At 41.0% G+C, this 14,026-nt stretch overlaps 1 protein-coding gene across 1 annotated transcript; it reads left to right on the top strand.

Moving 5' to 3' along the window:
- Positions 1-10,974: 10,974 nt before the first annotated feature.
- On the top strand, positions 10,975-13,847 carry LOC121551144 (39S ribosomal protein S30, mitochondrial-like). The gene is made up of 5 exons (XM_041863697.2): positions 10,975-11,335; positions 11,521-11,666; positions 12,489-12,594; positions 12,844-12,987; positions 13,183-13,847. Exons 1-5 carry the CDS (start codon positions 11,296-11,298, stop codon positions 13,458-13,460), a joined length of 714 nt encoding a protein of 237 aa, XP_041719631.2. The 5' UTR covers positions 10,975-11,295; the 3' UTR covers positions 13,461-13,847.
- The last annotated feature ends 179 nt before the right edge of the window (positions 13,848-14,026 follow it).

Here is a 14,026-nt window from a genome sequence, read left to right as displayed (position 1 = left end):
CCTATTTAAGTTAATGTTAAACAGTTTTAAGACACATTTCATTAGAAATATATATCTGATTCTAAGAATATGAAGTAAAACCATCACTTTAGGTCAAGACACTGGTCATTTTGACTGGACTAAAGCACGTTATTGTGTCAGCCCTTATCAGTTCTAAATCGTGGGGATATAACATTAATTGATAAAGCAAGATAACTTCTGACAGTTTATGAGGAAAGAGGAGACTTTGACCCACAATACACAGATCTTTAATCTGTGGAACAAACATTGTGTAACAACAACTTGTTGTAATTTGAAACACCTCTGCATTGAAATAAGTGTAACAAATCAATGTAAACTATATTGTTATTGACCTGTATTTAATCTCTGGTGGTTAAATTCTGCATTTTAGGTCAAAGTATCATTCTTATGTTATGTCTTGAGGGGTGTTGGATTGTGTGAGTTGAGAACTGCAATAGTCTGAAGCTGGACATGGTGTTTTAGTAAATGCAGGTGAGAGTTCAACCATGCGCTCCAGATATTCTGGGCACCAAGGTCATTTAGTCATACCACCAGTCACACCACACCTGCCCTCAGTTATCATTGCCGCAGCAAGTCTCTGGAGATATGACAGAAATATTAACAAGGCTACAATATCAAAATAGCAACAACAGTATATAGGCCAAACTTTTGAGAAATTGTCTATGAAATTGGGTCCTGCTTGTGACATCTCGAAAACATTTGCTTTAATTTGAGAGAAAAAAAGAACATAAAAAATATTATTGTTTAAATCGTTCACAGAACTTTGTTTATTTAAAAAAAATTACATAAAGGACAACTGTACAATTACATCAATCAACATATCAATCAAAGATGGCTGACTGAACACAGTGTAGATCACCTCAAGATAAAAACGTAATATTCAATATCTGTAAATTAGACTAAATATTAGCATTTCACATACTGGTGGGTAATAACCTTCAATCTGGATAACAACACAAAACAAATCATAAGGCTAGAGAAATGTGTCGACAAATATTACGAAAACAAGCAACACCCAAACATGACGAGAGTAAACAAGGACATCCAAAAGAAAACGTGACTCCTCAACTGACAGAGTAAGGGTGGAAACCGATCTGTTAAAATCAATAAATGACAAACTGGGCATACTTGAATTAGTCAATAAAGATATAAAGGAGTTGAAGGCGAGCCTCGAGATGAATGACGAAAAAGCTGCGACAATAGAGAAAGAAAAGAACAAGCTAAAAGGGACAGTCAATCAGAATTAAATGCACGTTAATGAACATAAAAAGGATAATATATTTCTGAGAGAAGCCTTACTTGACATACAGACTAGATCTATGAGAGAAAATCTGGTCATTACTGGTATCCAAGAGAAAGAAGGAGAAGTTCCTGAGGGTGTAGTGAGGGAGTTCCTCCTTACAGCGCTTCAGATCCCACGCGAAGCTGTCGACAAAATCCAACTCGAACATGTACACCATTTCGGGACAGAGATCTGAGCGCCCAGTCGCTGCCAAATGTCTTTCTTTAAAGATAAAATAATGGATAAAAGCCTTGGTAAAGGACTTGCTGGCATGAATGATCAGTTCACAAAAGAAATTGCAGAACGGCGCAAAGTTCTGTACCCAGTCTTCAAGGAGAATAGATTAAAAGGGAAACGTGTAGCTCTAGTAGTCGATAAACTGTATATTGATAACCAAATGTTCAGAGACACAAAGTCTACTCCATTGCCTTTCTAAATATTACAAAGTTCCCATAGAGGATTCAAATAATGGAACACCCAATACTAGCCATGGTAGGGATTGTAATAAAACCATATATAGAAAAGCAATAAAATAATAACAATTGTTAAAGAAATAAACTACACTATACCATTCTAGATAGGGAATGTTGTAAAATGATTAGTATTAGACTTTCCATTATAATATTTCATAATTTGATAAGACAGCATTAGAAGAAAGGATCATTAGCAAAATAATACAACTTCAAATATAAGGAAACTAAAGTACTCAAATCAACATAGTGGAGATAAAACACAACAAACAGAGGACATAGAAGGCACAGTATGTGGGTATGTGCGGATGTATTGTGATGGAATGTGGGGTGTGTGTTTTTGTGTTTGGAAAAGTGTGGAGTTAAGTGAGTGAAAAAGGATAATGGTTGCAAATCCCAGAGCCCATGTGTGTTTGTGAGCAGGGGATGTGAGAGAGCTTTCAATTTTGTGCCGATATGGGATATACATTTTAAAATAAATTATAAATATAGTTTATTTATTGTCCTATCATGATGGAATGGTCCCCAACCCTATACACCTACCTGAGCGACCCATACACTAAGGATAAGTCCTTATCTGTTTTATGGGCCTACTGTAAGTAGCCTATACGCAGCCAAATCACAACCGTGAAGCACGGGGGTGGCAGCATCATGCTGTGGGGGTGCTTTGCTGCAGGAGGGACTGGTGCACTTCACAAAATAGATGGCACCATGAGGAAGGAAAATTATGTGGATATATTGAAGCAACATCTCAAGACATCAGTCAGGAAGTTAAATTTGCTTGGTCGCAAATGGGTCTTCCAAATGGACAATGACCCCAAGCATACTTCCAAAGTTGTAGCAAAATGGCTTAAGGACAACAAATTCAAGGTATTGGAGTGGCCATCACAAAGCCCTGACCTCAATCCTATAGAAAATGTGAAGGCAGTACTAAAAACGCGTGTGCGAGCAAGGAGACATTTCACATTCTTAAAATAAAGTGGTGATCTTAACTGACCTAAGACAGGGAATTTTTACTAGGATTAAATGTCAGGAATTGTGAAAAACTGAGTTTAAATGTATTTGGCTAAGGTGTATGTAAACTTCCGACTTCAACTGTATCTGTGACCAACAGACGCATATCTGTATTCCAAGTCATGTGAAATCCATAGATTAGGGCCTAATTAATGTATTTCAATTGACTGATTTCCTTATATGATCTATAACTCAGTAAAATCTTAGACATTTTTGTGTTTATATTTTTGTTCAATATATTTTATTTAATTATAAATACGGCATTAAAATTTTGAAAATCTGATTTCCCCCTAGCTGATCATTGTCTGCAGCCGGCTCTGATCGTAGTGTAGGCCTAATGAAACAGGCAGGGAGAGTGAGCTAGTCAGTGATGGCTGGTGAACACTCAACCTTCTGGCCCGTAGCCCTGTGTGGCATCGACTGTGCCACAAAAGTATGCTGAAGTGGCAAAGTCGATATCCGCGTTTATAAACACAGGGTCGTACAGTTATTGTCGTTTCTGGTCGTAAAAACAGTATTTTTAGTTAATTCTAGGGGATGGTGTGCAATTGTTTTTTTTTCAGTACAAGGGGAGGGTTATGTGAAAATATTTGTTATGATGGGGAGGGTTGTGCATTTTTTTATGACTCCTTGAGTTGGACCAACTGTAACAACAATACTGTAACAACACAGAATAAAGCAATTAATAAAAGTCCAAAGATTTACATTTACGTCATTTAGTAGACGCTCTTATCCAGAGCGACTTACAGGAGCCATTAGGGTTAAGTGCCTTGCTTAAGGACACATCGACAGATTTTTCACCTAGTCGGCTCATGGATTAGAACCAGCGACCTTTCAGTTACTGACACAACGCTCTTACAGTGAGGGAAAAAAGTATTTGATCCCCTGCTGATTTTGTACGTTTGCCCACAGACAAAGAAATGATCAGTCTATAATTTTTATGGTAGGTTTATTTGAACAGTGAGAGACAGAATAACAACAACAAAATTCTGAAAAACGCATGTCAAAAATGTTATAAATTGATTTGTATTTTAATGAGGGAAAAAAGTATTTGTACTTGGTGGCAAAACCCTTGTTGGCAATCACAGAGGTCAGATGTTTTTTGTAGTTGGCCACCAGTTTTGCACACATCTCAGGAGGGATTATGTCCCACTCCTCTTTGCAGATCTCCTCCAAGTCATTAAGGTTTCGAGGCTGACGTTTGGCAACTCAAACCTTCAGCTCCCTCCACAGATTTTCTATAGGATTAAGGTCTGGAGACTGGCTAGGCCACTCCAGGACCTTAATGTGCTTCTTCTTGAGCCACTCCTTTGTTGCCTTGGCTGTGTGTTTTGGGTCATTGTCATGCTGGAATACCCATCCACGACCCATTTTCAATGCCCTGGCTGAGGGAAGGTGGTTCTCACCCAATATTTGACGATACATGGCCCCGTCCATCATCCCTTTGATGCGGTGAAGTTGTCCTGTCCCCTTAGCAGAAAAACACCCCCAAAGCATAATGTTTCCACCTCCATGTTTGACGGTGGGGATGGTGTTCTTGGGGTCATAGGCAGCATTCCTCCTCCTCCAAACACGGCGAGTTGAGTTGATGCCAAAGAGCTCCATTTTGGTCTCATCTGACCACAACACTTTCACCCAGTTCTCCTCTGAATCATTCAGATGTTCATTGGCATACTTCAGACGGGCATGTATATGTGCTTTCTTGAGCAGGGGGACCTTGCGGGCGCTGCAAGATTTCAGTCCTTCACGGCCTAGTGTGTTACCAATTGTTTTCTTGGTGACTATGGACCCAGCTGCCTTGAGATCATTGACAAGATCCTCCCGTGTAGTACTGGACTGATTCCTCACCATTCTCATGATCATTGCAACTCCACGAGGTGAGATCTTGCATGGAGCCCCAGGCCAAGGGAGATTGACAGTTACAGTGGGGGGAAAAAGTATTTAGTCAGCCACCAATTGTGCAAGTTCTCCCACTTAAAAAGATGAGAGAGGCCTGTAATTTTCATCATAGGTACACGTCAACTATGACAGACAAAATGAGAAAAAAAATCCAGAAAATCACATTGTAGGATTTTTTATGAATTTATTTGCAAATTATGGTGGAAAATAAGTATTTGGTCAATAACTAAAGTTTCTCAATACTTTGTTATATACCCTTTGTTGGCAATGACACAGGTCAAACGTTTTCTGTAAGTCTTCACAAGGTTTTCACACACTGTTGCTGGTATTTTGGCCCATTCCTCCATGCAGATATCCTCTAGAGCAGTGATGTTTTGGGGCTGTCGCTGGGCAACACAGACTTTCAACTCCCTCCAAAGATTTTCTATGGGGTTGAGATCTGGAGACTGGCTAGGCCACTCCAGGACCTTGAAATGCTTCTTACGAAGCCACTCCTTCGTTGCCCGGGCGGTGTGTTGGGGATCATTGTCATGCTGAAAGACCCAGCCACGTTTCCTCTTAAATGCTCTTGCTGATGGAAGGAGGTTTTCACTCAAAATCTCACGATACATGGCCCCATTCATTCTTTCCTTTACACAGATCAGTCGTCCTGGTCCCTTTGCAGAAAAACAGCCCCAAAGCATGATGTTTCCACCCCCATGCTTCACAGTAGGTATGGTGTTCTTTGGATGCAACTCAGCATTCTTTGTCCTCCAAACACGACAAGTTGAGTTTTTACCAAAAAGTTATATTTTGGTTTCATCTGACCATATGACATTCTCCCAATCCTCTTCTGGATCATCCAAATGCACTCTAGCAAACTTCAGACGGGCCTGGACACGTCTGGCACTGCAGGATTTGAGTCCCTGGCGGCGTAGTGTGTTACTGATGGTAGGCTTTGTTACTTTGGTCCCAGCTCTCTGCAGGTCATTCACTAGGTCCCCCCGTGTGGTTCTGGGATTTTTGCTCACCGTTCTTGTGATCATTTTGACCCCACGGGGTGAGATCTTGCGTGGAGCCCCAGATCGAGGGAGATTATCAGTGGTCTTGTATGTCTTCCACTTCCTAATAATTGCTCCCACAGTTGATTTATTCAAACCAAGCTGCTTACCTATTGCAGATTCAGTCTTCCCAGCCTAGTGCAGGTCTAAAATTTTGTTTCTGGTGTCCTTTGACAGCTCTTTGGTCTTGGCCATAGTGGAGTTTGGAGTGTGACTGTTTGAGGTTGTGGACAGGTGTCTTTTATACTGATAATAAGTTCAAACAGGTGCCATTAATACAGGTAACGAGTGGAGGACAGAGGAGCCTCTTAAAGAAGAAGTTACAGGTCTGTGAGAGCCAGAAATCTTGCTTGTTTGTAGGTGACCAAATACTTATTTTCCACCATAATTTGCAAATAAATTCATTAAAAGTCCTACAATGTGATTTTCTGGATTTTTTTTCCTCAATTTGTCTGTCACAGGCCTCTCTCATCATTTTAAGTGGGAGAACTTGCACAATTGGTGGATGACTAAATACTTTTTTTCCCCACTGTATTTTGTGTTTCTTCCATTTACGAATAATCGCACCAACTGTTGTCACCTTCTCACCAAGCTGCTTGGCGATGGTCTTGTAGCCCATTCCAGCCTTGTGTAGGTCTACAACCTTGTCCCTGACATCCTTGGAGAGCTCTTTGGTCTTGGCCATGGTGGAGAGTTTGGAATCTGATTGATTGATTGCTTCTGTGGACAGGTGTCTTCTATACAGGTAACAAATTGAGATTATGAGCACTCCCTTTAAGAGTGTGCTCCTAATCTCAGCTCGTTACCTGTATAAAAGACACCTGGGAGCCAGAAATCTTTCTGATTGAGAGGGGGTCAAATACTTATTTCCCTCATTAAAATGCAAATCAATATATAACATTTTTGACATGCGTTTTTCTGGATTTTTTTGTTGTTATTCTGTCTCTCACTGTTCAAATAAACCTACCATTAAAATTATAGACTGATCATTTCTTTGTCAGTGGGCAAACTTACAAAATCAGCAGGGGATCAAATACGTTTTCCCCTCACTGTACCCACTAAGCTACCTGCCGCCCAATGATGGTAGTGACTGCCCGTTACTGCTTAACACTTATTAACCATCATTTATTCACATTACATTACAAACAAGAATACAGTGGTTGACAAATTAGCAGCTTGCAAAAATGTTACATTAGTTTCTGTATTGATCCTTAAAGCGTCAGCATGCTTCATTTGGGCTGGCGAACCGAACTAATGTGCTTGGATACTCCCTTAAAAAAAACGAGAAAAGAGTGCCGTTGCTCTTGCTCAACAAAAAATGTATTCTGTGTCATCACAACTTTTGGAAATATTTCAACAAAACAATTGAGGTAAGTTGATCTAATGTGTAGAAATGTTGAAAATGTTGTAGATATATTCCAATGAAGTTTGATCTATAATTACATTTTAAATATACAAGTAGGAACGCCTTAAGATAAATAATCCACTTGTTTAGAGAGAAAAATGTAGATAATCTTTGATTAAAGTAGTAATATGTTGGATGAGTGTGGGGGCAACTCGCCCCTCCCCTACTAGGGGGTAACTGGCCCCTGGGGGCTAGTTACCCCTTTATGGTTATGAATGTGTTTCTACCTGTCATTTACACAATGACTAGCCCAGTTAACGCTAGTTTATGCTAACTTGCTAGCTAGCAACTTCACTAGCAGTAAATGCTAGCCAGCTAGCTAGTTAGCATAAGCTGCTTGGAGTGCTAGCTAGCAACCTTACTACCAGATCGTCTGAGGTAAAATACATTGAAAAGGTAACGTAACTTAATTGTAGTTGTAAATGTTTCCACTAGTGACTGATAGCGTTACAGTTAATGTTACTTTACAGCCTTTTAGCTATTTTACACAACATGTTATGTCATATACAGTGTATTCGGAATGTATTCAGACCCCTTGACTTTTTCCACATTTTGTTACATTACAGCCTTATTCTACAATTGATTAAATCGTTTTTTTCCCTCATCAATCTACACACAATACCCATATTGACAAAGCAAAAACAGGTTTTTAGAAATGTTTGCAAATGTATTAAAAATAAACTGAAATATAACATTTACATAAGTATTCAGACCCTTTACTCAGTACTTTGTTGAAGCAACTTTGGCAGCGATCACAGCCTTGATTCTTCTTGGGTAAGACACTACAAGCTTGGCACACCTGTATTTGGGGAGTTTCTCCCATTCTTCTCTGCAGATCCTCTGAAGCTCTGTCAGGTTGGATGGGGAGCGTCGCTGCACAGCTATTTTCAGGTCTCTCCAGAGATGTTCGATCGGGTTCATGTCCGGCCTCTGGATGGGCCACTCAAGGACATTCAGAGACTTGTCCCGAAGCCACTCCAGCGTTGTCTTGGCTGTGTGCTTAGGGTCATTGTCCTGTTGGAAGGTCAACCTTCACCCCAGTCTGAGGTCCTGAGCACTCTGGAGCAGGTTTTCATCAAGGATCTCTCTGTACTTTGCTACTTTCATCTTTCCCTCGATCCTGATTAGTCTCCCAGTCCCTGCCACTGAAAAACATCCCCACAGCATGATGCTGCTACCACCATGCTTCACCGTAGGGATGGTGCCATGTTTCCTCCATACGTGACGCTTGGCATTCAGGCCAAAGAGTTCACTCTTGGTTTAATCAGACCAGAGAATCTTGTTTCTCATGGTCTGAGAGTCTTTAGGTGCGTTTTAGCAAACTCCAAGAGGGCAGTCGTGCATTTTACTGAGGAGTGGCTTCCGTCTGGCCACTCTACCATTAAGGCTTGATTGGTGGGATCTGCAGAGATGGTTGTCCTTCTGGAAGGTTCTCCCATCTCCATAGAGGAACTCTGGAGCTCTGTCAGAGTGACCATCGGGTTCTTGGTCACCTCCCTGACCAAGGTCCTTCTCCCGCGATTGCTCAGTTTGGCCGGGCGGCCAGCAATAGGAAGAGTGTTGGTGGTTCCAAAGTTTTTCCATTTAAGAATGATGGAGGCCACTCTTCTTGGGGACCTTCAATGCTGCAGAAATGTTTTGGTACCCTTCCCCAGATCTGTGCCTCGACACAATCCTGTCTTGGAGCTCTACGGACAACTCCTTCGACCTCATGGCTTAGTTTTTGCTCTAACATGCACTGTCAACTGTGGGACCTTATATAGACAGGTGTGTGCCTTTCCAAATCATGTTCAATCAATTGAATTGACCACAGGTGGACTCCAATAAAGTTGTAGAAACATCTCAAGGATGATCAATTGAAACAGGATGCACCTGAGCTCAATTTCGAGTCTCATAGCAAAGGGTCTGAATTAGACTGTTTTTGCTTTGTCATTATGGGGTATTGTGTGTAGATTGAAGAAGAAAAAAATAAGTAATCAATTTTAGAATAAGGCTGTAACGTAACAAAATTTAAAAAAAAGTCAAGGGATCTGAATACTTTCCGAATGCACTGTAGCTAGATAGCTAGCTACGTTTTTAAGAGAGAGCTTTTCAATTTGCATCTCTCCCCGTTTTCAGTCACAGGTGGGGACTGGATTAGGTGTGAGCAGTGCAGGAGGTGGGCTCATGAGTTGTGCTACAATTTTACTGGGGATAGCTTTATGTGTGACCTATGTACAAATTAGAATTCTTATTCTTATTAAAATGTTATATTCCAATGTTATTAGTTATATTCCATTCCAATATTAGAGTCCAATTAATATTTATTTTTGTATGAATAACAAAGAACTATTGAAAACATTTTGCTCCTGAATGTCATTTTAAAAACTGCTGGGATTTAAAATCTAGCATTATTCAAATAATATTTAGTGCAATTGTACATAATGGATTGTATGGAAAAGGAACAACAAAGAAATAACAAATAATTCATGTGCAGGTGAGTTAAAAAGAGGGACTTTACATCAAATCTCCTCAGTGCTGATATTAATGGTGACATGTGCAACACCATTTCCCCCCATATTTAATTAAATAATTAAAATAAGACAACTAGACTTAGCTTTTAAGTATTACTTACTAAATAATTTCTAAATCAAACTGATTAAATGGATTTTAACACACTTGTGTGAAACCCTATGCCATGATCTTCTACCGGGGTAACTGACACAACCCGGGGGCCAGTTACCCCATGGGGGAGGACCGTACTTTAAAAAAACACCCCTTTTCTAAAAACAACATTTAATGAAATAACAAAACAATAAAGTGTATTTCCCTTTATAGTTCATTCGCTTAAGCATTACCTTCATTCACATACTATTTTTTTTCTCCAAATGTTGCTTTTTTTGTCAGCAATTAGACTTTGTCCATTTTGGGATGCCCGTAGCCAGTATTCCTCAAAATAGTCAGAATGAATCTAAGATAACTCAACAAATGTCATTAATTTTGACGTTTTTGCCGAGGAGCTCTTAGACGCGCAATTTTTACATATAACTAAGATGTTTGGTGCAGTATTACTCAATGAAAACAATTGCATGAAAACGAGTCGTCTTTCGTTGAATGACAACAAAGACTCCCTACAGTTGACCAATCACGGACGAAGCGTCGTAGACTTCGGCTCCCGAACTTCGACTGACCTTGAGAAAAAAATGTGTGTGACCGAACAGCCTAAAAAACCCTTACCGAAGTCCAAAACGTTGTCATAATATACGCACGAACTCTTCCGAACTGTTTCGGCTGGGAAGCACGCGGACGCCAAGAAGGCATGATATTGCAAACACTGCAGTGGCAGTGGAAAACGTCCATGAACCATTCTAACAACCCCAACCTCTTGGTGAGGACACATTTTCCCATGATCATTGCGCTCTACGTCAGTAAAAAAATGCCGACTACTAAGATTAAAACAATTAGATTTATTCTCAGAATAGCTACCTCAGCTCGGCATGCAGTGCGCGAATGGCAAACACTTGTCCTGAAGCATTGTACCCGCGAAAATTATATTAGTGCACGCTGTGCAAATTCAGTTTGGAGAATAGCTATTCAAACGGATATGATGTCTGCACTGCACTTGAGGATGAAGTTGTATTCAAGAATCAAAACGTTGTTTCAAAACTGTAACATTTTAAAAATCGTGCCTTCCATGATTGGTGTAAAATGTTGTAAACATAACATTTTCGATTAGAATAACCATTCCATTTATAGCATACAGACACCAGTGGCCCAGACACTCGAATAGTATTTCACCCCTCCACGTGGTGGCGATATTCCGCGTTTGAGGAGGTTGCACAGAAGAAGAACTCGCATTAGCAACAAACATGGCGGCGCTTATACAGTTGCCTTTACAGTAATTAATTCATAAAAATTGACTTGTGTTTAGAAGCGACCGGATCGTTGATACAAAGAACTACCTGATAAGCTCATCGTGGAAGAGACCAAGGATTCGGCGCCTGCCACTCAGAATGCATCATCCACCATTGACAAATGTATTTGCTGACATCTGTTCCAATGTCAGCAATTCAATTTACAAGAGAACTGGTACATGAATAAACGTCAACCGTTCTTGCAAAGGGAACAAAAACATATTATGTGGCACCTTTTCTGAGAAACCTGGGGTCTGGACTCACGCACACTATGGCCAAACACAACCCTGTACTGCAGCTGTCAAGTTTAGGTAAACCATTTATTCGTTAATTTATTCATAATCACCCCCAAACCCACCCTCAGTCCAAGGCATGATATGTAAGCATTAAAAAGTCATCACTGGCACTAGCTCAATTATATTTAAGAGGAAGTTGAGTCATAGTCAGTCTTTTGCATAGCAGAGACTGTCTCATCTAACATCACTCTGTTGTTTAGATCTTGACCCTCAGGTAAACTTCTACTGGATGAGAGGACAGAGGACCTTTCCAAGGGGACATCAGGGTGGCCGCGGCAAGCCAATCAGATTCCAGATTGACGATAAACCACACAGTCAGATAAGGATACCTCAACAACTTCCACAGGTACTACATACACAGCAACAGTGATGCAAAACTCAGTGATTATCAAGTTATTATCTAGCCCATGATCATTACTCTCAGTTCCATTACATTACACATAAGAGTAATTGGACAAAGGCGTCTTCTGTACGGGGGAGTTTTGTTAAGAGCCCCTACGCTCAAACTGTACATTAACGCATCGCTTGTGGTGTGGTTTTGGAAGCATAAGGACCTTATTTTTAATATCTACGAGAAATAAACGAAAAGGTTAAATTGATACACACCTTGATAGTGTTCCCACACGGCCATATCTCCATGTTACAGCACTTGTTTACGGAAAACAGACGGAAGACAAGAGGCGACCACCTGTGCTAATTAGCTATCTAGTTTGTTCCGAACACCTGTGTGTAAGCGTAACTCGGGAAGTGTAGCTGAAGTGTAGTTTTGTTGGATGAAGGCACCCATAGCTGTATGGATCAGTGCAAAACTGCTACAGTAAGTGTATCTTTTTTATTTGAAGGATTCTTTCTCGCTGATGAAAGATAAGGGCCATATGTTTCGAAAGCCGTATCGCAAGCAATGTTATTGATGTTTCTAAACGTTAAAATACAGCATGGGGATTGTAGTTCACATGAGCCAGTTGTGGGCAAAGCTAATGGCTGAAAACTGTAGGGAGAAGGCAGAATGCCGCCTAGAGTTTTAGAGAGCTAGCTATTATCATATGTCAAACATTGACGTCAATTCGTCAAGCTGGGTTTTGGCCAAACTGGTTTTTGGGGATGGAATTAGACCTACATTAGAGTGCGAGTCGTTTGCAAATTGATCTCCATGGACCATCTCTTCCAGTTTGTCTCCCTTGAGGCAGCGATTTCTGCTGATGACCTAGAGATAAAGTGTGCCCCAGACCTGCTTCCCATGTTCAGGAGACAGTATGAGAACAACATCTTCACAGGTAATAATGGAGTTGGCTCTGGATGTAAAATGAGTGTCACAAGGTTTTGGTTGTTAATCTAGTAATATTGATCAATATGTTTGCGCTAGCCTGGAACCGGTCTGTTTCCTCTTTAGCCATTTACTTTGTCATTCTCATAGGTGGCGCATCAACTAACCACACATTGTTTCCACTAGTGGTGGTGGTATCAATGTATTCTGTGTAGGTGTCTATTTTAACATGGATATTTTTCTCTCTTTGCTTTCCCAGGAGCCAAGGTTCCTGACCCAGGGTGTTATGGCCACACCCAGTTCCACCTGGTCCCTGATAGGTACCGCAGGGACAAAATGGCCAAACGGAACCTGACTGACCAGATCGCGGTCTACCTGAGAGCTAATGGCATTGCCAGTCAAGGTGTGTAGAGTCATTACTTGAAAATAAGGTGTTATTCTCCTTACCATCCTGAGCATTAGTAACTTTTCATTCATTTTACCATTCAGCTGTTTTCTCTGACTGCTCTTGAATAAATGTATTCTTGATGCATTTTAGTTGTGAATACCACCATTTGTTGTTAAAGCACATTTGTAATCTTGAACAAAACATAACCAGGTTTCTGGAGCCACGAGGATGAGGATGTGACCAGGCCCTTTGTGTCCCAGGCTGGGATCACTGATGGCCAGTACTTCTCCTTCTTCTGTTACCAGCTCAACACCCTGGCCCTGTCCATGGAGACGGATGCTGTTAACCCCAGGAAGAACTTGTGCTGGGGGACAGACAGTATTTGTCTGTATGAGGTGAAGGATGTTGTTGTGGTGGGGCTGGATGACAGGGTCCTCAAGCTCCTGGTCTGGTTCCTACTGGGCAGGTCAGGTGGACATGTAGGGTAAAATAAGTGTTTTTGTTGAACTGTTTCCATCTGGATTCAACAGTGGCAAATGTCAATTCATGGACACTGAACATGTACAGTATGTATGTGTATATATACCGTACATCTCTGGTATGATCTGGCAGAATGTATTAATGTGGGGGAAAAAATAAGGAAAACAACAGTTGCATACAGGGTTGATTGGTGTCGACATCACTAAGGACCTATCATGGTCCAAACACACCAAATAGTAGTGAACTGGGCACAACAATGCCTCTTCCCCCTCAGGAGGCTGAAAAGATTTGGCATGGGCCCCTCAGTTCCTCAAAAAGTTGCATCATTGAGAGCATCTTGACTGGCTGCATCACCGCTTGGTATGGCAACTGCTCGGCATCCGACCGCAAGGCACTGCAGAGGGTAGTGGGTGCGTACGGCCCAGTACATCACTGGGGCCGAGATCCCTACCATCCAGGACCTCTATACCAGGCGGTGTCAGAGGAAGGCCCTACAAATTGTCAGACTCCAGACACCCAAGTCATAGACTGTTTCAATGGGGAAAGATTGGCTCATACCCCGCTTCGGTGATTA

Source organism: Coregonus clupeaformis, chromosome 18 (assembly GCF_020615455.1).
Source record: "Coregonus clupeaformis isolate EN_2021a chromosome 18, ASM2061545v1, whole genome shotgun sequence".
In the NCBI taxonomy this organism is placed as follows: Eukaryota; Metazoa; Chordata; class Actinopteri; order Salmoniformes; family Salmonidae; genus Coregonus; species Coregonus clupeaformis.
Note: the sequence above shows the minus strand (reverse complement) of the source record. Positions and strands in the feature narration are given on the sequence as shown.